Source organism: Globicephala melas, chromosome 3 (assembly GCF_963455315.2).
Source record: "Globicephala melas chromosome 3, mGloMel1.2, whole genome shotgun sequence".
NCBI lineage: Eukaryota > Metazoa > Chordata > Mammalia > Artiodactyla > Delphinidae > Globicephala > Globicephala melas.
In genome coordinates this window covers 150,767,895-150,793,582 of record NC_083316.1, presented here as the reverse complement: position 1 = coordinate 150,793,582, position 25,688 = coordinate 150,767,895, and the positions used below count along the sequence as shown (strand labels likewise).

The following is a 25,688-nucleotide window of genomic DNA, read 5'->3' as shown; positions in this document are numbered from 1 at the left end:
AGAGATTATTTTATATAATCTGGGTGGGCCTGAGTCAATCAGTCGAAAGGCCTTTAAGGCAGCACTCAGACTTCCCTGACGGAACAAATCCCACCTGTGGAAAGTACCTTCAGCCAGTGCCTGAGAGTTCCAGCCTGTCCATTCTGATGGCCTGCTCTATGGATTTCAGACTTGCCTACCTAACCCCCACAGTGGTATAAAATAATTTCTTGCAATAAATCTCTGTAATATATATCTTTCACTAGTTTGCTTCTCTGATTAAACTGATACACACCTATACATTGAAGATTTGCCAGAAGTGACATGCTCCTTCCTGTTTTCTTTTGCAACAGCAGCTTCTCCAAAGTCCCCCACCAACAAAGGACTTATACTTCAAGCCCCCCTCCTTCCTTATCTACTGTTCCTTCACTGTAGGATGTCTCCCATGGCCCCTGAAAATTCCCTCTACACATCCTGGCATTTCTGGAATTATTATCATTATTATTTTATTTTTTTAGATGTTGGGGGTAGGAGTTTATTAATTAATTAATTTATTTTTGCTGTGTTGGGTCTTCGTTTCTGTGTGAGGGCTATCTCCAGTTGTGGCAAGCAGGGGCCACTCTTCATCGCGGTGCACAGGCCTCTCACTGTTGCGGCCTCTCTTGTTGAGTAGCACAGGCTCCAGACGCGCAGGCTCAGTAGTTGTGGCTCTCGGGCCTAGTTGCTCCACGGCATGTGGGATGCTCCCAGACCAGGGCTCGAACCCGTGTCCCCTGCATTAGCAGGCAGATTCTCAACCACTGTGCCACCAGGGAAGCCCCTGGAATTATTATTTTTGATCTGATTCTGCCCTGAATGACTCAAGTTCCTATGACACCCATATATAAAAACATCCTGCAGAGTCTGAGCAAACATCAGCTCCCAAAGAGAATTTCTGGGTTGCAGAAGGGACTATAACAATGGTCCATCGACTATATTTTTCAAAAAATGTGAAGATCATAATAGCATGGAAATGCTGGGGAATTTTTATATAGATTCAAGGAGACTAAGGAGACATGATACAGTATAAAATCCTAGACTAGATCTTGTACTGGAGGAAGAAAAATGCTCTAAGGATATTAGTGGGTAAACGGACACAACTGAAATACAGACAGTAGATTAAATTCTATGTTACTGTTCAAATTACCAAAGTTTATAACTATGCTAGGGATAGGAAACAGAATATCCTTATTCTTCGGAAATACTCATTGAAATCTTTAGGTGTAAAGAATAATGATGTATGCAACTTACTCAAACATTTAGGCAAAAGAGTAATACGTGTATGTATAGACACAGCAAATGGAACAAATGCTAAAACCAGGTGAACCTGGGCCATGGGAATAACAGCGCTCTTACTACTCTTGCAACTTTTCTGTAAATTTGTTAGTTTTTCCAAACAAAAAGTTTTTTAAAAAGTGGCCCATGCCTCTGTTCCCCTGAATTTTATCTCTTTGAGACTCTCTGACTTCAGTCTCATAGTCCCCAGAAATGTGCTATTACAACTGTCTCAGTGAAGAGCAGTGGGATACACTTATCACAACTGAGGTTCTAACATTTGTGTTTACAGAATATAGAAAAAGAACTCAGGGAAAATGAAATAAAAAACACATAACATACAAAAATACAGAATTAATACAGAAATTCAAAGAATTACATTTATAACCTAGAGGTTTCAGATACTAAGAATCAGAGTGTAGAATTTGAAGTCAGTACCTCTAATACCAGCCATGTGACCTGGAGCAGGACATTTTACCTCTTCTTTCTTCAGTGTCCTTATCTGGGACCAAGAGATATAAATTCTCAGCGTATGTAGGAAAAAAAACATGCGAGCATATGAAGAAGATTCCTGAAAATGAAAGCTAAGGAGGGAAAACTAGATACCAAATAATCTCCCACCCCAAGATCTTAGTGATGTCATCAATATTCTTTGGAGTCTAAAAAGCTTTGAAGTCTCCAAGAATTTCTAGTTTTAAAGGGGTAGGGAAGTGAATTGGGGAAAGAAAAGGGCCTCATTTCCTAAGGCCCCTCTCAGAACCTTGTGCTTTATATGTGGACTCACTTAGTATTTAGGACCTTATGACACTCTCCCATGCAGCTGGTGGAAATGTAGATTGTTAGAACTTCTTCAGGTGTTTTGGCAATATTTATTCAAATAAAAAAGTGCATATGTGCACAATGAAGTTTGTATAGGGATGTTCACTGCAGTATTGTCCTAAAAGCAAATCATGGACACAAAATGTCCACCAAAGGGATCAGTCAAATAAACTATTATGCATCTATATCATTAAAGACTGCATCCATGAAAAGAATGAGACATATGCATATACTGATATGAAATGATTTCTTACAGGTGTTTACCATAGAAAACAAGTTATGTAAGGAATGCTACCATTTTGAGGGGTGGGGTAGGATACACACATACCTATCTACCTCTCCCAAGGTGCTTATTTACACTTAAACTATCTCTGGAAGGCCACAAAAGAAATTTAACAATATTTTTTGGAACGTATGGGTGTGAAGTGTGGGGAATAGTCTAAAGGGCATGACACAGGCAGACATTTACTTTTCACTCTGTATCTTATATATTTTTGCATATATAATCATGTGAATATAGCCCCTTCTAAAAACAAAGAATTTGTATATTTAAAAACATCCCCAAACCCCTCCCCAACACCTCCACCTCTTTCCTCCCCTCCCCTCCCCCTCCCCCACCTCCTCTTCCCCCCTACCTCCTCCTCCCCTCCTCTTTCTTCCTCCCGCCCCTGCAAACTCCTAGCCCTTTACCCGGGACAAGTTCACCAACTCGTCCTTCTCCAGCAAGAAATTGAGAGCCTTCAGCTCAGAGATGTGGCTGACAGGTGGGGAGCAACCCTAGAAAAAAGGTGTTTCTGACTGACGGCGAACGGAGGTTTAGGAGAATTGCGTTGGTTTATTTCTTCGATTAAACAGGGATACAAATATATATACCAAGTAGTAGGTAAGGGTAAAATAAAGACCCTAAAAACCTCCTAACCGTTATTTGTAAGGAAAACTTAAAGTGGAACCATGACTATTTGAAAAGGCAAAAGCGGGCGCGCGCTGCAGGCTGGGACTTGTAGTCCCTTCTGGATGGTCCACAGTGCGGCTGCGCGGAAGAGTGGGCGCTCTCCCGTGCGCATGCGTGCGGCGGCGGCGGCAGAGCTAACTGCAGTCCCGCAGAGTCAACCCAGCCGGTGTCAGGCAGCTCGGCATGGCGATCCCCGCGGCGTCCATGGGGCCCTCGGCGCTGGGCCAGAGCGGTCCTGGCTCGATGGCTCCCTGGTGCTCAGTGAACAGCGGCCCGACGCGCTACGTGCTCGGGATGCAAGAGCTGTTCCGCGGCCACAGCAAGACGCGCGAGTTCCCGGCCCATAGCGCCAAGGTGCACTCGGTGGCCTGGAGCTGCGACGGGCGTCGCCTGGCCTCGGGGTCCTTCGACAAGACGGCCAGCGTCTTCCTGCTGGAGAAGGACCGGTTGGTGAGCCGCTAGGACCCGGCCCAGGCTAGGGAGAAGGACTGTGGTAAAGCGAGGTGTGGTGGCAAGGAGAGAACGGGGGTGAGGAGTGTGGAGGTGAGGAAAGGGGAGGAAGGTGAAGGGGTGTGGAGACGAGGGGCGTGTGTGATGCGAGACAGAGGAGTATGAGGGTGAGGAGGGGGTGAACGGGCCGGGTGGTAGGGGGTGAAGATGGGGATGCTGGAGAGGAGAACTGGTGGTTAGGGAAGGTGGCCGTGTGTAGGGAGTGTAGTAGTAAGGAGGTGCGAAGATGAGCGGGGAGTCGCGGTGCGGGGATAGTGAAGACCGGGGGTGAGGAGGATGGATGGATGGGCGGTGAGGAGGATGGCGGGGGTGTGGGAGAGTGGTGGGGGGAATTGTGTGGTGGTGAGGGGTGGCTAGGGGCAGTGGTGGTGGGCTCACTGTGGTGGTAAGGAGGGCCTCTCTGAAAATGATAGGGCCTCCATGGCAATGAGCAGGTGGGTTGGGACCCCTTGGTGGCAGAGTAAGGGTAGAAAACCAGAAAGAAGGAGGAAGGCCAGGGAGAGCAAAAGAGTAAGGGCATTGATGTGGAACCCATCCTCAGAACAGTTCAGACTGATTGGGGAGGAAGGGAGGGAGGATATTGGAAGGAGTTTGGGGGAAGAGGCTTGGAAGGATTCGACTCTATAATTACCCAAACTTTTGTTGGTCACAAGATAGCTCTGTTTAAATAAGGTTGAGAAGTTACATGGGGAGGCAGGTACATATGGGTGAAGTGACATCTGTATTCTGTTCTTTCAGGTCAAAGAAAACAATTATCGGGGACATGGGGATAGTGTGGACCAGCTCTGTTGGCATCCAAGTAATCCTGATCTCTTTGTCACTGCATCTGGAGACAAAACCATTCGCATCTGGGATGTGAGGACTACAAAATGCATCGCCACTGTGAACACTAAAGGTGACTATTCAGAGAGTGGGCAGTAGGAAGATAAGCTACTTATAGTTATTCAACAAGCATTTTGCAAGTATCTTCTCTGTGCATGACCCTGTAGGTATAGGACATCCTGAGCTGAATAAGACAGTTTCCAGCTCCAAGGATATTAGGGTTTAGTGCAAGGAGAGAGACATATGTATAAAAAAAACACTAACGTAATATGACGTGGTCATCCTGTAACGGAGAAGTCTACAAAGTGGATACCCAGAATGGAAATGCTTAAGTCTGCCTGAGGGAGATAGGGAGGGCCTCACAGAATTTGAGCAAACTCTTAGGGTAGCCATATAGATTTAGTGGTCAGGGTACATTGGGTGAGCAGCTCTAGCAGGGAAGAGCATGTGCAAAGGAATGGAGAATTTGGGAAACTGCTGATAGGCTAGAATGGCTGATCTTGGAATAAATGGCTTTGATGGTCTGGGAGAAAATGACCTGGAAGTTGTGCAGTACATTTGCAGACTGCTTTTCACCACGTATTACCTTATAAACATTGAGACCCTTTATTAAATTTTATTGACTAAGATGTTATTGATTATAAGATGCATCAGTATTTTATGGACCATTAGGAAAGAAAATAAAGTTTTATTTATCATATAGTCATGATACACTGAAAGTTTTGAGATGTATCCTGATGCATTCTAAGATACATTATAGGTAATAAAGTGTGAAAAAATATGCATCTTAGAATCAGTAAAGTTGATGAAATTTTTGATTGATGTATTCAATGTGGGCTACTGGACTTTGTTGGCAAGACTTGTACCTGGAGGTGGAATGATGTGGTTTCCCCAACTAGACAACTGGTGATATGTGAGTGATTTAGGTGGTATATGGATGAACATTAGAAACTGATTGTGTATATATTTTAATGCCTACTAGAAAAAAAGAACTAGCCCATAGAATTTATTGCTAAAGTAAAGCTATTTAAGTAAAAATTTGGGGGGTCAATTTTAATAAAAATCTTGAGTGAAGAAAAGTATAGCTGTTACATGGATAGTACAAAAATTGTGAAAATGGCATGTGAATGACTGGAGTTTGGGAAGTGCTGGTGTAAGAGAGTTAGAGGCTTTGGTGTCAAGTCTGGGTTTAGATCTTGGCTCTGTTACTTCACAGCTTTGACACTTTGGCTCATTTCTCTTCCATTTTTTCTTCTGTAAAATGGGGGTAAAAAGTGTCCCTTAAAGAAACGTGAGAACTAAAGGGGGACATTTGTAGATGAATGTGCTGGACTCCCAGTTGATCTGTAAATGGTAGTTCCCTTCTGTTGACGAGAACCTTAGTGAATGAGCGCTGGCGATAGCTCTAGTTTTTCTATGATAACAAAATAAACTTCTGGAGGATTATGGACTAACATTATCTTGCTGATTGTATTTGGGTTCCCAGGGGAAAACATCAATATCTGCTGGAGTCCCGATGGACAGACCATTGCTGTAGGCAACAAGGATGATGTGGTGACATTCATTGATGCCAAGACACACCGTTCCAAAGCGGAGGAGCAGTTCAAGTTTGAGGTCAATGAAATCTCCTGGAACAATGACAATAACATGTTCTTCCTGACAAATGGCAATGGTTGTATCAACATACTCAGGTGAGGGGTTCTAGCTGAAGGGACTGTCATATCTTTGCACTGGGTGCTGTGGTGGATACCAAGGTGAATTAGATGTGAGTCTATTCTGAAGGACCCAAAAGGACTAATACAGTTGACCTTTGAACAACACGGATTTGAACTGCTCAGGTCCACTTATATGTGGATTTTTTCGAGAGCAAATATTACAGTCCTACCTGATCCGGGGTTGGTTGAATCTGGGATGTGGAACCTCGGATACAGAGGAACCGTGGCTACAGAGGACCAACTAAGTTATGTGTAGATTTTTGACTGTGCAGAGAATTGGCACCCCTAACCTTCTTGTTCAAGGTTCAACTGTAGTAATAAAGAATTCTAATCTCTCTTGAGCACCTTTGAACTAGGCCCCTTATATTTTACTGAGTCCTCAGAGAACTCCTAGGGAGTCGATGGTGTGCTTCCCATTTCACAGATGAGGATCAGGGACTCAGAGTCACTAGTCAGCTGGTGAGCACTAGAACTGGATGCACTTGGGATTATAGCTAATTCGTACCCTTAAAGTCTCCACTTAAATATCACTTCCCCTCCAGGGAAACCATCTTCACCCCCAAGGTTAGAAACTTATTTTGTGTACTTCCTGTTGGAAGCATTTCTCATTCTACATTATAATTGCATGTTTATTTCTCTGTATCTTCCATTAGACTGTAAACTCCGTGAAGGTAGGGACTGTATTTAACTTGTTTACTGTTAAATCCCTAGTGCCTAGCCCAGTATCTGCTACACAAAATTAGGATCTCAGTGAATATTCTCTAAATGAATGAAACTGTGGAATTGAAATTGAGATCTGTCTGATTCTGTTCTTTCTGTTATCTTGGGTGAGCAATGCAAGGCAGAGTGAAATAGGCTCTGTGTGAGAGGCTGGGAGTTTGCTGTAGAATCCCAAGGAAAGAAACTTATATTGATTGTGGCAGTTGGGGGTTGAAGGAGGCAGCTTCTGAGCTTGACCTTGAAAGATTAGTTGAATTTTAAGAATCAGCAAAAGGGAACTGCACAATGGACAAAACAAGTGATAATTAGCATGATTTATTTAGAGAGTAGTTGGTAGATCAGGGTTGCTGGGAGTGGTGGCAGATAAGGTGTCTGAAGAGAGACGTCCTGAAACGGGAAGATAAAGCTGAAGTATAATTTGAGACCAGGTTATTTGGGTCTGGAATTCTATGCATAGCAATTTGAACTTTATTCTGTAGGCAGTGTTTTTTGCTGTTGTTTTTTTTAAGCTTTTTTATTAGAAAATAAAACAGATACAGAAAACCACGAAATATAAATGTGTAGCTTAATGAACTATTATATGCTTAACACCTGTGTAACTCCACCAGGTCAAGAAATAGTACTTTGCTGGCCACCTCAGAAGTCTTGCCACGGGCTTTGTCCTTCCTAATCAAAACTCCCTCCCCCAGAAACAGTCTTGATTTTTATATTTCTTTGTAGTTTTAGCTACCAAGTGTGCATCTCTAGATACTCTAATTTTGCCCACTTAAAAAAGTTTGATATGCCTTTTAAGTCAGCTAAACTACGGAGTCCCCCTCCATCCCTTTCTTTTACTTAGAACTTAGCTGTTGAAAAAGCAGGCTGTTAACCTGTGGAGCTTGTCCCAGTCTGGATTTTGCTGATTCCAAATGCTTGCTTATTTGTTGGAATTTAAGAGACATTTCCTCTAATCTGTTTGGTTACCCAGGAATATAGTTCATTTAGAGAAAGCAGGATAAATGGTTGATTCTTTCCCTTTGTCATTAGGTAATGAGTTAGTTCTCTATCACCTCCAAAGATGATCACCTAGGGTTTTTTAAATAAAAAAGAATCATTATGGACTCATGGATTTAAGCATGGTAGAAGTGTTTCAGTCTATCGTAATCATTATCCTTATTGAAGCTCAAATTATCTTATTTTTGGCAAATGGGATCCTCTTCAAGTTGGTTCCTGAGTCGTTTTTTCTTTTTTTTTTTTTTTTGACATAATCCTATTAGTCTTCAGTTTCTTGCTCTCTGGTATGACAAGATATGCCAGGTTCATCTTGTGTTTTTCCTGCCTCAAATCTTTAATCAGAAAATTCTGAGAATTCCTGGATTCTTCTACTAGAAAATAATATTGGAGCTAGGAATGTCCATATTGTTGGGTTGACTGTTTATAGACCTTTCCAGTGGACAGAGCTAAGAAGTATATGTATTGTATATACCTTAAAGATAAGATACTTTGTGAATTCATACTGATAACTTCCAGTTAAAATCTCTTTCCTTCCAAACTGAGTGTTCTGGTTCTCAGAGATGCAGGGGATTATAGAATTTGAATATCCCATGGTTGCTTATTACCTTCATCCCTTGTTACATATACAGATATTTCAGAGTAGCAATACTACCACCACCGCCACCAATATGATTGCTTAAAATAGTAAATTTTGCTTTTTGAATATGCTTTCCTCATTCTTCCTCCATTAAAAAAAATAGTCAATACTATATATTGTCAGATTATACAGCTATTACATATTATACCTTAAACATATATAATTTCCACAAGAAACTACGTATTTAATGCTCATTACCAGCCTGGTAAGTCTCGTACATCTCTAGTCACTGATTGTCAAAACTCACTTTCCAGTTTTGATTCCTCAGGAAGAGCTCAGGGGAACAAGATTCCCTGAGTTCATACTTATTATAGCTTATATACTTCTAAAATTTTAAGATACTTTATGGGGCTTCCCTGGTGGCGCAGTGGTTGAGAGTCCGCCTGCCCATGCAGGGGACACGGGTTTGTGCCCCTGTCCGGGAAGAACCCTCATGCCGCGGAGCGGCTGGGCCCGTGAGCCATGGCCGCTGAGCCTGTGCGTCCGGAGCCTGTGCTCCTCAATGGGAGAGGCCACAACAGTGAGAGGCCCGCGTACCGCAAAGAAAATAAAAAGATACTTTATTATATTGTGCTTATTATTTGAACTTTTTATAATTAATAGTTTTGCTAGATATAAACATTTCAATTCATATATTCTTGCTGGTGTATCTTAAGTATGTTACTCCATTTTCTTTTCGCATAAAGTGTTACTGTCAAAAAGTCTGATGACAATCTAATTTAAAGTCCCGTAATTTTACTACTATACGTCTTCTTGTTGGTTAGTCTGGGTTCATATTCTCAGGTATGTGGTGTTTCAGTGTATTGTTTGACATCTTTTTTTTTTTTAATAAATTTATTTATTTATTTGTGGCTGTGTTGGGTCTTCGTTTCTGTGCAGGGGCTTTCTCTAGTTGCGGCGAGCGGGAGCCACTCTTCATTGCGGTGCGCGGGCCTCTCACTGTCGCGGCCTTCTCTTGTTGCAGAGCACAGGCTCCAGACGCGCAGGCTCAGTAGCTGTGGTGCACGGGGTTAGTTGCTCCGTGGCATGTGGGATCTTCCCAGACCAGGGCTCGAACCCGTGTCCCCTGCATTGGCAGGCAGATTCTCAACCACTGCGCCACCAGGGAAGCCCTTGACATCTTTTTATTTCAGGAAAGTTGTTTTGAAATTCCAGTCTTTGATATTTGTTCTGTTGTCTTACTTCCATTTTCTTCTTAGTGTCTCCTCTTACCGTCTTAGTACCATGGTCCTCTTCCCCCAGTTTGATTGCTGTTTGTCTTGTTTCTCAGCTACCCAGAGCTGAAGCCTGTGCAGTCTATCAACGCCCATCCATCCAACTGCATCTGTATCAAGTTTGACCCCATGGGGAAGTATTTTGCCACAGGAAGCGCAGATGCTTTGGTCAGCCTCTGGGATGTAGACGAGTTAGTGTGTGTTCGGTGCTTTTCCAGGTAAGCAACTCTGCTAGCACTTTCCTTGTTGGATAAATTTGTTTTATGTCATGTTGGGTGAAACTGGGCCGTCCTCTCACTGGGTTGTTTTAATGTCTCCTCTGTCTGCTCTGTTATAGGCTGGATTGGCCTGTGAGGACCCTCAGTTTTAGCCATGATGGGAAAATGCTGGCATCGGCATCGGAAGATCATTTCATCGACATTGCTGAAGTAGAGACAGGTAACTATAATGAGACTCCTCTGTCTTTCATTTCTGGCCATCAGGCCTTCTCCTGTCATGTGTTTTCATCTCTGCTCATTACTACTTGGCCAGCATTAGTATAAATGGGTATTAGCATAAATGCCAGCATTAGCACAAACTCCTTAAGGCAAGTTTGTTTATTATGACTATTGTAGTCAGGTAATGGAGGGAGCAAAGAGTTAGGAAAGAAAGGGGCAGGTCTGAAAGAGAGTGATTAAAGAAAATATTTTACCTTTTATTCAGTTTTAATTCTTCCATTGTAACAAAATTTTTAAAATACAGAAAGGGAGAAGAATGAATGAATAAATGGATGGATGGATGAATGAGTGAATGATCCCACCATTTAAATACAACCTCTTTTAGCATTGTGGGATATTTCTATCTTTTGCCTGTATGTGGACTTAAAAAATACATATATACATTTTATAATTTAAGAAATTATTAAAATAGATGTGATTTGTTTTAAAAAGCAACAAAACAGAACTTGAAAATAGAAAAATGAGAGGTGAGTATTCATTTTACGAAAGAATTTCTCCAGATTTATTTTTTAATGTAGCTTTATTGTTTTTGGAAATACATGATACTTTATTAAAAGAATTCAAACTATAGAAAACTTCAAAGAAAGTAAAAAGCTTGACATTCCACGATTTAAAGAGTGCCACTCTTGATAGCATTTTGGTGAGCATTGTCCAGCCATCCAGACATGCAGCGCCTTCATGTCCCCTCGTGTTCATGTGATGCAGGCATGCTCTCCTGCTGCTCCGGGGCCCTCCCTCCTCACCTGCAGGATCTTACAGCTTCTTACATGGCGATGGCTGTTGAGCTCTACTGCTGTTTTTAATGGGGTTTAGAATTCCGTTGGCTATACCAGTATATACCTAAGCTGCCCCACTCTTAGATGGCTTCTGGTCTTTACACCATTATAAATGATTCTTTGATGAGTATCATTTTACTTATGTAGTAATCCTTTTGGGTAAAATTGGGATTGCTGAGTCCAAACTGCTCACATCTTGTCAGGGACCAAACTTCCTTACAGAAGAGTTATTGCAGTGTTTACTCGCAGCAGCAACGCATGCATGGAGTTAAAGGCCAAAAGGGAAATGGAAGGGGAGTAGCAGCCTCCGACACCATTTTTTATGTCTGTGTAACACAGAAATTTGCTCAGACATGTGGCTATAGATTGCCAGATCCTAGCATTATGAAGAGTGGTTAACTGTCCCTGAAATAGATTACTTAAAAAAAAAACAACTATATACAAAGCAGAAACAGACTCACAGACATAGAAAACACACTTATGGTTTACTAAAGGGGAAAGGGAGTGGGGGGAGGGATAAATTAGGAGTATGGGATTAACAGATACAAACTACTCTAAATAAGCAACAAGGATTCACTGTATACTGCAGGGAACTATATTCAATATCTTGTAATAACCTGTAATGGAAAGTGATCTGAAAAAAAAAGAAAAAAAACAAATCAAAACTAAATCACTTTGCTGTATATGCTCTACACCTGAAACTAACACAGTATTGTAAATCAACTATACTTCAATAAAAATATCTTCTTTATACACATACACACACATATATATATGCATATGTGTGTGTGTGTGTATATATATAAACAGCTTTATTCAAATACAATTCACATACCATATAGTTGACCAGTTTGAAGTGTATAATTCAGTGTATCATGCATTTTTAAATCAGCACCACACTGTGAACATTTTACTACATTAATCTTAACTCTAAGGTTGAAAAAATGTTAAGCAGGACTAAAAAAAATGGCTTTGGAAAAATTATGTTTAATTTCCACAAGTAGGAAGAAAAATTTTTGGAAAAAGAAATCTATTTGCAAGTCATTGTGGTTTAGTAGAAAGATCTGTGGCTTTGGAAACAGGCTGACTTCATGTGCTGACTCTGCTGTTTCCCTTTTTATTTCCCCTGCTGCTTCTTTGAGGTGTGACTTAACTGTTCAATCACCTGTTTCTTTATAAAATGGGGTTTAAAATCATTACTTGCCTTGCTGGATTGTCATTATACTTTATTAAGGTAAAGTATAATCCATCTGATTCATAAGGGGTGCTCAACAAACAGCTGCTGTTGCTGTTTTTTCAGGAAGGGTAGAATCGGGTTCAGAGCACAGGCTCTTAAGTTAACTGGCCTGCGTTCACATCCTGCTCTGCCACCCACTGCCTCGTGACCCCTCTGCGCCTCAGTGTTCTCTGCAAAATGGGGTAGTAATTGTACTTATCCTATAGGGTTATTAAGCAGATTAAATGATTTAATGTAGGTAAGTGCTTAATGAGTATGGTCTCTTATTATTAATGTATTGATTGGTTTCTCTATATTGATTTTTATAGGAGACAAGCTGTGGGAGGTACAGTGTGAGTCCCCCACCTTCACCGTGGCTTGGCACCCCAAAAGGCCTCTACTGGCATTTGCCTGTGATGACAAAGATGGCAAATATGACAGCAGTCGGGAAGCTGGAACTGTGAAACTTTTTGGGCTTCCTAATGATTCCTGATAGGGGGACCTGATGTATGGAGAAGGCCCAGGCAGAGGCAGGCTTCCATTGTATAGTTAGTTTGGTCTGTTCTCTTGGAGTTGGTGGGCACCTAAAGTATTTATAAATTGGTATAAATTATACAAGTCTTTTATCAGGCTGCCCATTCCAGTCTCCTTCGTATTTGTTATGGTAGCTGTTCCCATTCCTTGCCCCCTGCAGGAGGGCTCTGCAGTGATGACACCAGCATACCTTGTCCTGTCTTTCTGCTTTTGGGGATATGGTGGACTTTGTTGGGCTTGCTTCTGCTTGCCACCTAGTTTGAAGGGGTGGGTGAGGAAGGGTGAGACGGGGATGGAGATTTTTTATAATAAAAAATACATTTACTGTTGAGAATTGAGCATTTAATAAAACTGACTTTTTAATTATGGGACTTCTAGGACTTTAAAAATTATGGTAACATTATCATTATTATTTTCTTATTTTTTTAAATTTTATTTTATTTATTTATTTTTTTATTTATTTTTTTGTTATCCATATTATACATATTAGTGTATACATGTCAATCCCAATCTCCCAATTCATCACAAGACGACCACCCCCCGCCACTTTCCCCCCTTGGTGTCCATACGTTTGTTCTCTACATCTTTGTCTCAATTTCTGCCCTGCAAACCAGTTCATCTGTACCATTTTTCTAGGTTCCACATATATGTGTTAATATACAATATTTGTTTTTCTCTTTCTGACTTACTTCACTCTGTATGACAGTCTCTAGATCCATCCACATCTCTACAAATAACCCAATTTCATTCCTTTTTATGGCTGAGTAATATTCCATTGTATATATGTACCACATCATCTTTATCCATTCGTCTTGTCGATGGGCATTTAGGTTGCTTCCATGTCCTGGCTATTGTAAATAGTGCTGCAATGAACATTGGGGTGCATGTGTCTTTTTGAATTATGGTTTTCTCTGGGTATATGCCCAGGAGTGGGATTACTGGGTTGTATGGTAGTTCTATTTTTAGTTTTTTAAGGAACCTCCATATTGTTCTCCATAGTGGCTGTATCAATTTACATTCCCACCAACAGTTCAAGATGCTTCCCTTTTCTCCACACCCTCTCCAGCATTTGTTGTTTGTAGATTTTCAGATGATGCCCATTCTAACTGGTGTGAGGTGATACCTCATTGTAGTTTTGATTTGCATTTCTCCAGTAATTAGTGATGTTGAGCAGCTTTTCATGTGCCTCTTGGCCATCTGTATGTCTTCTTTGGAGAAGTGTCTATTTAGGTCTTCTGCCCATTTTTGGATAGGGTTGTTTTTTTTTTTAATATTGAGCTGCATGGGCTGTTTATATATTTTGGAGATTAATCCTTTGTCCGTTGATTCGTTTGCAAATATTTTCTCCCATTCTGAGGGTTGTCTTTTCATCTTGTTTATGGTTTCCTTTGCTGTGCAAAAGCTTTTAAGTTTCATTAGGTCCCATTTGTTTATTTTTGTTTTTATTTCCATTACTCTAGGAGGTGGGTCAAAAAGGATCTTGCTTCATATTATGTCAGAGTGTTCTGCCTGTGTTTTCCTCTAAGAGTTTTATAATGTCCGGCCTTACATTTAGGTTTTTAATCTATTTTGAGTTTATTTTTGTGTATGGTGTAGGGAGTGTTCTAATTTCACTCTTTTACATGTAGCTGTCCAGTTTTCCCAGCACCACTTATTGAAGAGACTGTCTCTTCTCCATGTTTATTCTTGCCTCCTTTGTCATAGATTAGGTGACCATAGGTGTGTGGGTTTATCTCTGGGCTTTCTGTCCTGTACCATTGATCTATATTTCTGTTTTTGTGCCACTACCATATTGTCTTGATTACTGTAGCTTTGTAGTATAGTCTGAAGTCTATAGTCTAGAGTGAGAGGCTTCTATTGATTGTGTGATTGAGAGCTTAGAAACACCTTGAGGCATATTGTACTTACTAGGTATTAGGCACTGTTGGAAGGGAGGAGGGAGAGGAAGAGAAGGAACTTGAACTCCAGAGGAGAAAAGGCTATAGGGACATAAACCTGAAGCAAACTAAGCTATGGTTGATTTTTAATCACTTAAACTTGACACTATAGATGTCCCCCTTTTCAGTGACACACAGGGGTAATGACCACCTATCTAATTTGTTGTCCACACCAGAACACTTCAATAATGTAAGGAGGTGCTCTAATGCTGTAACATCAGGACAACAGGTATAAACTGGAACAGCCCAAGGCGGCTTGGGGTATGTGGTCACCCTGCACAAGGGCAGTGACACTGACACAGTATGGAACGAGGTGTAGTCTATACACAGAGACACAGTACATCTGCAGTGGGCAATATTAATTTCATTGTAACAATGGCAATACTGTCTTGGTTTGCAGCTTTTATTGTCAACTTGCATGTAATAACAAATAACTAACCTAAACTATACTTAGTATGTATTTGCATTAACTTGGTATGTACTGAAATGTACTAGTATGTACTTAGTATATATTAGGCTCTAAGTGCTTTTGCATATATTAACTCATTTAATCCTCTGAATAGCCTTATGAGGTTGGTGTTAATATCATTCCCACTTTTGTGAAAAGGAAGCTAAGACAGGGTAGGAACTTGCCCAGGCTGTACCTAATTTAGGGTTGGATCGAGGCTTTGAGTTTAGGCTCTCTGCCTATTGTCTTAAACCTTACTGCCTACTGACTCTCAAATAACAGAAGACTTAACTGCACATAGAACAGAATATAAATTTCAACTTTGACAATGTAAAAGCTAGGTTTGGAAGGTAGACAGGAGGTAGAAAAAAGGAAAGATGGTATGAATGTCCTCACTTTACAGTGTGATGTTGAGAGAGTTTATAGTTGATCAACAGTGTAGATTTTTAAGTATATCACTACAAGTCAAAGAGATCATGAGCAGTGGAATAACTAATGATGACAAAACTTTACTGAGCAGTGTAGACATAGGAAGAGTGTAAAGGAACTAAACCCTTAGTAAAATAGAAAGTGAACAGATAATGCCTCCAATTTAGTCAGAAAATGGTCATGTAAGAGTGTTACTTGGAAATGGGGAAGAATTCAAAATAACAAATAGTTGGACCTCCCTGGTGTCGCAGTGGTTAATAATCTTCCTGCCAAGGCAGGGGACACGGGTTCGAGCCCTGGTCCGGGAAGATCCCACATGCCGCGGAGCAATGAAGCCTGTGCGCCACAACTACGGAGCCTGCGCTCTAGAGCCTGCGAGCCACAACTAGTGAGCCCACGTGCCACAACTACTGAAGCCCGCCCGCCTAGATCCTGTGCTCCACGACAAGAGAAGCCACTGCAATGAAGAGTAGCCCCCGCTCACCGCAACTAGAGAAAGCCAGCACGCAGCAACGAAGACCCAACTCAGCCAAAAATAAATAAATAATAATAATAAAAAAATAACAATAGTTGACGTAAACCTCATAAAAAAGGAAATCCAAACAGCCAGTAAACAGAGAAAAGTGTACGACTTCATTAAGTAATAAGAGAAAAGTGAGTCAAAACCAATGAAACTACATGCCAATCAGTTTGACAAATACATAAATGAGTGTGGTAGTATCAGGTATTGTAGACCTGGAGTACTATGGGAATCTTCTACCCTGCTTATACTGGAGTACAAATCGACACAACTACTTTGGAAAGCATTTAGCACTCTCCATCAACTGAAGGTATATAAATAGCCTGTGAGCCAGCAGCCCTCACCCCCGCCCTGTGTAAATGCACCGGAATAACCGGTACAGCAGGATTCCTGTCCATGATTTGCATTAGCACAAACTGAAAACAAACTAAATGTTCATTAAGAGTCAAAAATTAAATAAATTATGTGTATTCGTACAGTGGGAAAACTATCCAGCAATAAAATTGAATGAACTAGAGCTACAGGCTGCAATGTGGGTGAATTTTTTAAACCAATGTTGAGTGAAAGAAATAAGATAGAAAAGACTTCATATACTATGATCCTCTACATAAAGTTAGATGTTGACAAAACTAAACTCTTTTGTTAGGGATGCATGCAGGTTAAAGGAAAGGATTGTCAAGAAATGAGGATGGTGTTTAACCTGGAAGAGGAAAGGAGATTGTGATGGGAAAAGGATATGGGGGGGTTTTTGAAATGCTGACAAGTATCAATACTTTCAGATTCGAGTACTGGTTATGTAAGTATTCTCTTTTTAATTGTCACATTGACAGTTTTGTTCTCTGCACTTCTCAGTACACATATCGTATTTTACAATTAAAAACCTGAGTAAAGAATCGGTCTCTTCTTGACTGCTGGATGTGGGAGTGGGATGAGACTATTTCATTTTAAGCCCTTCACTACTGTTTGCATTCGCATGTTCATTCATTCAGCATTAGTTGAACATATTCTGTGTACCAAGCACTCTTCTTATTTTATATGTGTTTTAACTCATGTAATCCTCACAAGAGCTCTGTGGTATGGGAGCTTATCTCCATTTTATAGATGAGGAAGTTGAGGCCTAGAGTTATAGAACTTGTCCAAGGTTATATAGCTAATGGGTAGTGCCAGGCCCATTTGCCTCAGAGAATCTGAATTTTTACAGTACAATCTAAAAGAGAAACTTAATTGCTAATTATAAGAAAAAAAATTGCACATTAAAGAAGATGACAAGTTTTCATCTATCCAGTTAGAGAAAAACACACAGTCTGTCTTTCACACACGTACATCTTGTATTGGCAGGGATTTTCCTTATTAAGCAATTATTTATTGACCGTCTACGTTGTGCTAGGCACAGGTGCTGGGAATAAACACTTAATAAAATACACCCCCAATCTTCAAATAACTTGCACTCTACGTGAGGAAATAAGCCAACAGTTATAGTAGAGGTTATATACCAAGTGATACATTGCTGATGGCAGTATAAAATCTCAGAAATCTTTTGGAAAGAAGTTTGGAGATAGATACCTCAAGCCTTGAAAATGTTCATTTGCTTTGACTTCAAACTCATTTTTATGGATTTATTGCAAGAACGTTATTCTCAATATGGAAAAAAACCTTCATGCATAAAAACGGTTATTTTGTCTTATAATATTGAAAAGTTGGAAAGAATTTAAATGTGTAAAATGGTTAACCAGTAAACCCACTCAGTGGAATATTTTGTAGCCCACACAAAAAAATCAAGGTTATGAATCCCCTGATTATATGAGAAATGATGGATTTTAATGTTAAATGGAGAAAAGGTGAACATAAAATTTGATATCCAATATGATGGGAGCTTTGTCCCAGAAAAATCACCCTAGCCGGTGTACAGAAGGGAGGAAGGAGAGCAGATGACAGGAAGGAAAATTATTCCAAAGCCTTATCATTAGTCTTACTTATTTAATAGAATATCAAGCAATTTTACTTTCTAACTTTTTTGGTTCCATATTTCCATGTAAGGGACATGAATTATTAATACTTTGTGGGAGGAGGGTACACTTTTTCACAAAAATTTAACACTGTGTTCTAATTCCCTCCACTAGAGGGAGAAACTATTTCATGTAATTTCACTTTGATGTGCTATTTAGAACCAGTCAGGAAGTTTTACTCTACTTTCCTCTGACTGTGGTGAGGGTTTTTTTGTTTGTTTGATTATTTGTTTAGAAATTCTTTGAAATCGGTTTTAGATGATTTATTAAACCATTATATTGAAAGTAGAGGAATTTTGCAATTTTTTCCCCCTTTTCCCCATTGAAAACTTGGCTGGCTTTAGTAATGAAACATTGAAGAATTTGAAGTTCTTAGACTGTCAGTTTTTTAAACATGATCTGAATATAAAAATATATGTTCATTGAGTAAATTTTTGAAAACAATGAACAACTCATTGAAGGAAATAAAAGCCACCTCTGCATGTACACACACCTAATCTGCTCTTTTGTCTGAAAAAAGTATGAAAAATATTTTGTCTTATCACTAAATACTCTTCTACATCAGAGAATTTGATTAAGCTTATGCACCGTCTCCCAGGAAAAACGCACAGATACATTATGAATGTAGAACTCCTGAAGCCCATTCATTAACTCTGGTTGACACCTGTTGTCATTCTTTTCTTAGTGGCTTCATAGCGCATTCCTTCAGACGGTGAGCTGTTTTTGTTTAACCCAGTCCCAATTTGGAGGCTCTTAGCTTTCTTCTAGGGTTTGGTTATAAACAATCTTATGACATCATGTTGGTAGATAAATCTTTGCCCACATCTTTGATTTCCTTAGGGTAAACTCCTGATGTAGGATTGTTGTTAGGTACCAAGAGCTACCCTCCTGAAAGTGATACCAGCTCCTCTCCCAATGATGGCACATAATAGAGTTCCTCATTCTTTAAGTGATTGTTCAAAGCAGCTAAAATGTATAAATATACCGTACTGTTTTCATAAGTGTAGGTATTCTGTTTATCGCTGCATAAGAAACCACCCCGAAACAGTGGCCTAAAACAATGACAGTCATTTATTTTGTTCATGAACCTGGAGGTTGAGTAGAATATTAATTCTTTTAGTACACTCTTACTGACTGAAAACAATACCTATTTGACTAGCTCACAGTTCTGTAGGTCAGAAGTCCAGGCAGAGCGTGACTAGCTTTCCTGCTCAGATACACACTGGAACATGTGGGTTCCCTCCCGAGAGTGTTAAAGCACGTGAAATGTAAGACATTGAGCCCCAAACGTTGGATGTTCACCATAGTTTGTGTGGGTCACAGAGCTGAAATCAAGATGTCAGTCAGGCTGTGTTAGCATCTAGAGGCTCTGGGAAAGAATGCCTCCAGGCTTCTTCGGCTTGTTGGCATAATTCAGATTCTGCAGTTGCAGGACAGAGGTCCCCATTTCCTTGCTGGCTGTCAGTCAGGGGACAGTCTCAGCTCCTAGAGGCCTCTCGCTTGCCTTCCCTGCTGCAGCATTTGACTTCTTCAGAGCCAGCAATGGAGAGTCTCCCTCTTGTCCCTTTTGTACTTCAATTCAGGAAGAGTTCAGGTCTTTTTCATGGGGTGCCTGAGTAGGCCATATCCACCTAGAATAATCTCCCTATCTTAAAAAAATCAACTGATTTTGAACCTTAATTCCATCTGCAAAATCCCCTCACTACAGCACCTAGATTTAGAGTTTGATTGGATAAGTGGAAGGTTTGTGTACTTCAGTAAGTAGGAATCTTGGGGGCTCTGTTAGAATTCTGCCTATTGCTAGCAGTGTCCCCACTTCAAGGACCGAAGTGTCTTAGTTCCTAAAACTCCTAAGAGAGTTTATCAGTGTTCATTTTATTTCAGTGACCTTGGTGAATGGGAAGACTACCACCTCTGTGAGCAGGAATGGCACCCAGCTTCCTGAGTCCACGGTGTGGCTCTGCTACTTAGTGGTGTGACCTTGGCTGTGCTGCTCTACTTACTCTACTTCTCTGCCTCTGTTTCCCTCATCTGTAAACTAGGGCTTCCCTGGTGGTGCAGTGGTTGAGAGTCCGCCTGCCGATGTAGGGGACACGGGTTCGTGCCCCGGTCCGGGAGAATCCCACATGCCGTGGAGCGGCTGGGCCCGTGAGCCATGGCCGCTGAGCCTGCATGTCCGGAGCCTGTGCTCTGCAATGGGAGAGGCCACAACAGTGAGAGGCCCGTGTAACGCAAAAAAAACAAAAACAAAAACATGGAGTTAGTGATCGTTCTTTCCTCGTAGGGTTTTTTGTTTTATACATTTATTTTATTTATTTATTTTTGGCTGCGTTGGTTCTACGTTGCTGCTCGCGGGCTTTCTCCAGTTGCGTCGAGCGTGGGCCTACTCTTCGTTGCAGTGCGGTGGCTTCTCTTATTGCGGAGCACAGGCTCTAGGCGCGCAGGCTTCAGTAGTTGTGGCACGTGGGTTCTAGAGCGTAGGCTCAGTAGTCGTGGCACACGGGCTTAGTTGCTCCGCGGCATGTCGGTTCTTCCCGGACTGGGGCTCGAACCCATGTCCCCTGCACTGGCAGGCGGATTCTTAACCACTGTGCCATCAGGGAAGCCCCCTTTTAGGGTTTTGATGATTAGATTATTTCATACCCAGGGAACTCCAGGAACAGTGCTTGACTGTAAATTGCTTTAAAAATGATTACTTTTTAAAAACATGCTTTTGAATCTGCAGTTAGGCAATTCAGGTATGTTAAGCATGTTCATTAATAGGACTTCCTGCTATAAAGAGACCCACAAATAAAAATAGAATTTTTTTTTCTTGGTCTTAACTTCTTATTTCTGACTTACTATGTTATACGCATATGCCTTTTATGGTGGGCTGCCACAAATTTATGTTGGAAAGAGTGGAATTTAAATAAATCTTACCTATGCTAATTTGATAGATTTTGATAATTCATTTCACTAGCATGGTATGATATTACCAGTAGCAGACTAAAATCTGAGTTCACTTCTGGCTCTGCCCCTAAATCCTGATGAGACCAATAGCTGGAAAGGCTTTTGGATATTATACTATGAATTAGTTATAATATTGACTCTGTTTGTTTAGGAAAACCTGGAGGAGTGCCTAAAGCAGTTAAAGGAGGAAAGAGTAATAAGTAAGTAATAAGTAAGTAATAAGACTGAAGGCTGATAAACGAGTCAGTGAGGTAAACAAGTTTCTTCTTCTGCTTTAGAGAGTGTTTTGGTTTTATTTTGATTTGATTTTAATCCATATACACATAATTTGTAAGCTTTAAAACTGTAATATGTTGCAAATTGGTTGTATCATATGGACTTTTGCATTTACTGGTATTTAGTGATCATATGATCTATATTCCAGAAAGCATGTTTTTAAAAATGTGAAAATCTGGTTTTGTGTGTGTGTGTGTGTGTGCGCGCGCTTTTATATGACATTAGCTTATTTCCTGTTCATGATTCTTTGATTCAAGAAGGCACTTTTTGTGCATATACTGTATATACAGTAACATAAAAGACACGATGAGACTCTTCTGGCAATGAATTAGGAAAGTGAATCCTTTAAATAAATTTAAGATATTGGAAAACTTCTAAGAATGCAATGAAAGATAAAAATATATACTATGAGAATTACATTAGGTAATGTGCATGAAAGCAGGGCATAATCTAAAAAGTTCTATCTAAATATAATTTATCACAGGGTGAGTGTAGGGAGGAATTTTTGAAAGTGCATCCATTGGATTGGCGGACACTCATTCAATAAATGTTGAGCACCTGCTCATGTAAGGCAAAAGGGGCATCATGAACATTAACGGCCTTTCTGAGAAATACTAGAGTTGAGCTTATAGGGGCTTTTAAGTGCATAGATGATGAGCGGAAGGGGAAGAGTTCACGGGGGTGAATATTTTCAAGAAGCCAAAGAAAATATTGGTGATCGTACATTTAATAAATTGGGTTGGGTATGATTTAGGACTTTTAAACGTAAGCATTAGATATTTTGCTCACTAAAGTTAATTCTTAACATTCAGCAGAGTTGTAATATGTTTTGTTCAGATCAGATTCTATAATTCACTTTCCAATTTAAGAGAAACTTAAAGCAGGTAATTTTCTGATGTGGAATGAGGCTCCGTTATGAATTGAACCAGTTAGAAATGTGATCTTTTGTGAAAGATCATTAATAAAACGGTAACTTTGGTTTATTTATATACCACCTGAGCGTTATATAGGAAACTTTATTGGGTGCCTGTGGGTTTTGGTTACTATGTGATATGGTCTCTGTCTTTACTGGTGGAGAGTTAGGTTAATTACAAATTAATTACATCTTGAGTGTTTTAGTTTTGTTCCTTGAAACTAGGCAAGACTACTTTTGATGACAATGAGAAAAAATCATGTCAGACATTTTCCGTCTTCTTTTATAGCTGGAACGTGAAAATGCCCAGTTAAGAAATATAAATTTCTGTTTGTCTGAAGCCCTTCATGCCCACTCATTGACAAGCATGATCCTGGATGATGAAGGTGTTTTGGGCAGCATTGAGAATTCTTTTCAGAATTTCCATGCTTTCTTGGATCTCCTTAAAGATGCTGGGTTAGTTCATTTCTCTTCATGGCGTTCTTCTCTTTGCGACTATAATGGTAGTTTGCTGAGGAGCTGGAGCAATTTTCATCACTTTCGTGGCCATATTTAGTGTAATTATAGGTAATATAGTTGACTTTTTAAAATGAGGAATTAAATTTTTTAAGAAATGCAAATAGGGAAGCCTGCTTTGGTAGAGTGGGGAGCTCATTATAAAAGAATAACCTGTAGATAGAGTAATTAGTAGGTGTAGTTTTTTGTAAAGACTAAATTGAAGGCAGTTTTCACTGCAAATATTCGGGAATGGATAAGAATTTTCCTATCTTTCATTTACTTTGCTTGTTTGATAAGTTTGAATTAAAGTTATTTTTGCCTTAGACATAAAAATTATTATTAATCTGCAGGGGAGATACAGGTCAGTGGTTCTCAACGGGGAGCGATTTTGCTGGAAGACAGAAGTGGAGCTTGATAGTTGATGGAGTGGTGTTTTGTCAGTGAATGAATTGGTGTTGGTGTTGGGAAGGAAGGAACAAACACATTCTTGGAAACTGGAGGAAAGGTGGTAAAGAAGTGTGGGAATAGAGGTGTGAGAGGTAGTGGACGAGGTGCGTGGTAGATGTTGAAGCTGCTAGTCAGACAGTGTTCAAAATGGAGCGGTAATAGGTAAGGAGATGGGATGTGTCCTAGAGGATGAATCTGGAAAGGGCTGAGAATTTGGGGGAGAGAGAGGCTTGTAGTCTGGAGTAGGATGTTGGCTTTTAAGATTTTAGAAGTACTTCATGATTGTAGGTCTGGGGAAATCTAAACTGCTCTTATGTGATTATAATAACCTTTGTCTTTTCTCCTTTCCTCCTCTGGTCAAAGCTTGGGCAGCTGGCCACAATGGCTAGCATAGATGAGTCAGATTTTCATTTACTAGGTCGTCCCCAGATGAATTCTACTGTTAGTAGTCCACGTAAAGAAGAAAAGAAGCCACTTGAAGAAGAAAAATCAGAATCAAAACAGGATGCCCCAGGACAAATGCAAAATCTCCAAGTAAGTGGACAGAACAGCACTTAATAATTCTAAGAGTGATTAGCAAAAAGGAAATGACCAAGTCAGGGAGAAAACAATAATGATCAGTCTCTAGTAGTTCACATGCTCAGGAGCTAGAAGACTCTGGAGTCCTTTCCAAATCTGAGATTAGTAAATGTGTGCCCATTTCATGACACTGTATTGTTGTAAATAAGGAGACTGGAAGTTCTTCAGAGAATTTATGAGTTAAAGCAAACTATCCTTATTAGAGAAAATATTCCAGATTTTAAATTGTATAAATGTCTATTCTATTCATATTTTATCTAGGTTTCTATTTGTATGCAGTCAGCTTACAATGAAGGAACACTAATGAAGGTACACATACTGATATAATTTTTAAAATAAGTAATCCAGACATAGCTAATAGGTAACATATGACAGTGACTCACCTGGTTATGGGAATGGGAGGGGAAAACCTGTCAGCTTTTCCTCTAGCCTTGCTTGGAGCCCCCATCAGCCAATCTCAGACTGGTCTTGGGAACTGACAGCTTGAGAACACAGTCTGGTCACAAACTATATTATATACTGTTTACATGTGCCTGGAGGATAGCAAAGAAATTAATTTTCTTACAGAATAGGGTTTTATTTTTAGTGAGGGAAAGGAAATGGGTAATAACTACCCCAGTCACCAAAGTCTGAAAATGTAGCGGACACAGCCTTGGATATAGCTAGGTTAAGCTGAGAATCACTTGGCAAGATATAATTAGAGAAAAACTGGCTCTGAAATCTTCTGAATATTGACTGTGTTAATAATAAGATCACAGAGTAACATTGAAGTTTTGAACTCTACTTTTTAATGGTTGACTTTGTTCATCACTGAATTTTTGTCTTGTCTTTTGTCTTTCCCTCCAGTTTCAGAAAATTACAGATGATGCTGGGATTCCTTTGCCTCTCGACTCCTTCCATGTCCCAGTCTCTACTCAGAAGGCCTTAGAAACTTCCAAAGACAACCTGGGGGTCGCAGTCACAGAGCAGCGGCAGGAGTCTTTTGAAGATTTCATTGCTAGAACATGTTCTCCTTCAGCAGATGTCATTTCTGGAACTAGAAGTCAAAGAAAAGAAGAGGAATTATCTAGAAATAGCAGGTCTTCTTCAGAGAAAATGAGCAAAGCAGGTGAATATACGAAAAACTACTCTGCTAAGAAACAACCTGGGAAGGACCTGCATTCCTGTTCTGACTCACCTGTAAAGCAGAAAAGCAAAGGAATTGGGCAAAATAATTCTTTGGTTAATAAACCAATTAAAAGTGAGTCTTCGAAAAAACACATTTCTGTTAAGAAAGAGAGTAGAATAGTGACTTTCATCAAAGACAACTAAAAAGTAAACTCAATCTACTAGAACATTCTGAAAGTGATACTCCTGGATCTGATTGTGAATTTCAAGAAAGCATCCATACTCTATCACACCTAACATAGGTCTAAATCTTTTAAAATTATGTTTTTGCCTTCAAATTTTAATAAATTACTTATGTTTTTATTATAGCATATGGTGGTTTCAGTTACTTGACTGGAAGCCATTAGAGAAAGATTTATCTATACTTTTTTATTATAATGAAAGTTTTGGTGTACTTTTCCTTGTGACACTTTGCACCATTCATTCAGCTAGTGTTTACTGAGGGCTTCATATGTACAGTACTTTTCCGGGTGCTATTGCTTTCAGCAGTGAACAAAATAAAGCCTTTACTCTCCTGGAACTAGCACTCTGTGTTGGGAGAAAACATAAACAACAAAGCAGGGTAAGGGTTAAAAAGAGATGGGAATGATAAATGGAATAGTTTTACCATTTGGTTAAACATCAAACTATTATAAATCACATGGCCAGAAGCCATTGAGGTGTTTTAATTCACAATAACCAGAGAGCCTCAAACATTTACCAAGGCACTTAACCGTGTTTATGGACTACAGCAACGCTCTGAGGTAGGGAACTGTTACCATCTCCGGTTACAGATGAGGAGTCTGAGGAGACATTATGTGAGTTGCCCAGAATTACACAGC

The 25,688-nt window shown here is 40.0% G+C and overlaps 2 protein-coding genes across 2 annotated transcripts; both read left to right on the top strand.

Annotated features, from left to right (window-relative positions):
• The first annotated feature begins 3,163 nt into the window (after positions 1–3,163).
• On the top strand, positions 3,164–16,883 carry THOC3 (THO complex subunit 3). Its single transcript, XM_030846811.3, has 6 exons — positions 3,164–3,514; positions 4,313–4,469; positions 5,883–6,087; positions 9,732–9,893; positions 10,013–10,113; positions 12,494–16,883. Exons 1-6 carry the CDS (start codon positions 3,248–3,250, stop codon positions 12,655–12,657), a joined length of 1,056 nt encoding a protein of 351 aa, XP_030702671.1. The 5' UTR covers positions 3,164–3,247; the 3' UTR covers positions 12,658–16,883.
• Positions 16,884–21,933: 5,050 nt separating this feature from the next.
• Positions 21,934–25,176, top strand: LOC115847212 (centrosomal protein of 78 kDa-like). The gene is made up of 3 exons (XM_060296651.1): positions 21,934–22,636; positions 23,485–23,655; positions 24,547–25,176. The coding sequence occupies exons 1-3, from the start codon at positions 22,544–22,546 to the stop codon at positions 25,009–25,011; spliced, it is 729 nt and encodes a 242-aa protein (XP_060152634.1). The 5' UTR covers positions 21,934–22,543; the 3' UTR covers positions 25,012–25,176.
• The last annotated feature ends 512 nt before the right edge of the window (positions 25,177–25,688 follow it).

What these genes read in the sequence shown, in the direction of transcription:
- THOC3 (XM_030846811.3), top strand. Translation starts at nt 3,248, where the DNA reads ATGGCGATCCCCGCGGCGTCCATGGGGCCCTCGGCGCTGGGCCAGAGC. An exon ending in CGCCACTGTGAACACTAAAG is followed by an intron (nt 4,470 to 5,882) that starts GTGACTATTCAG and finishes TTGGGTTCCCAG; the next exon opens with GGGAAAACATCAATATCTGC. An exon ending in TGTGTTCGGTGCTTTTCCAG is followed by an intron (nt 9,894 to 10,012) that starts GTAAGCAACTCT and finishes GCTCTGTTATAG; the next exon opens with GCTGGATTGGCCTGTGAGGA.
- LOC115847212 (XM_060296651.1), top strand. Translation starts at nt 22,544, where the DNA reads ATGATCCTGGATGATGAAGGTGTTTTGGGCAGCATTGAGAATTCTTTT. An exon ending in TCCTTAAAGATGCTGGGTTA is followed by an intron (nt 22,637 to 23,484) that starts GTTCATTTCTCT and finishes CTCTGGTCAAAG; the next exon opens with CTTGGGCAGCTGGCCACAAT. An exon ending in GACAAATGCAAAATCTCCAA is followed by an intron (nt 23,656 to 24,546) that starts GTAAGTGGACAG and finishes CTTTCCCTCCAG; the next exon opens with TTTCAGAAAATTACAGATGA.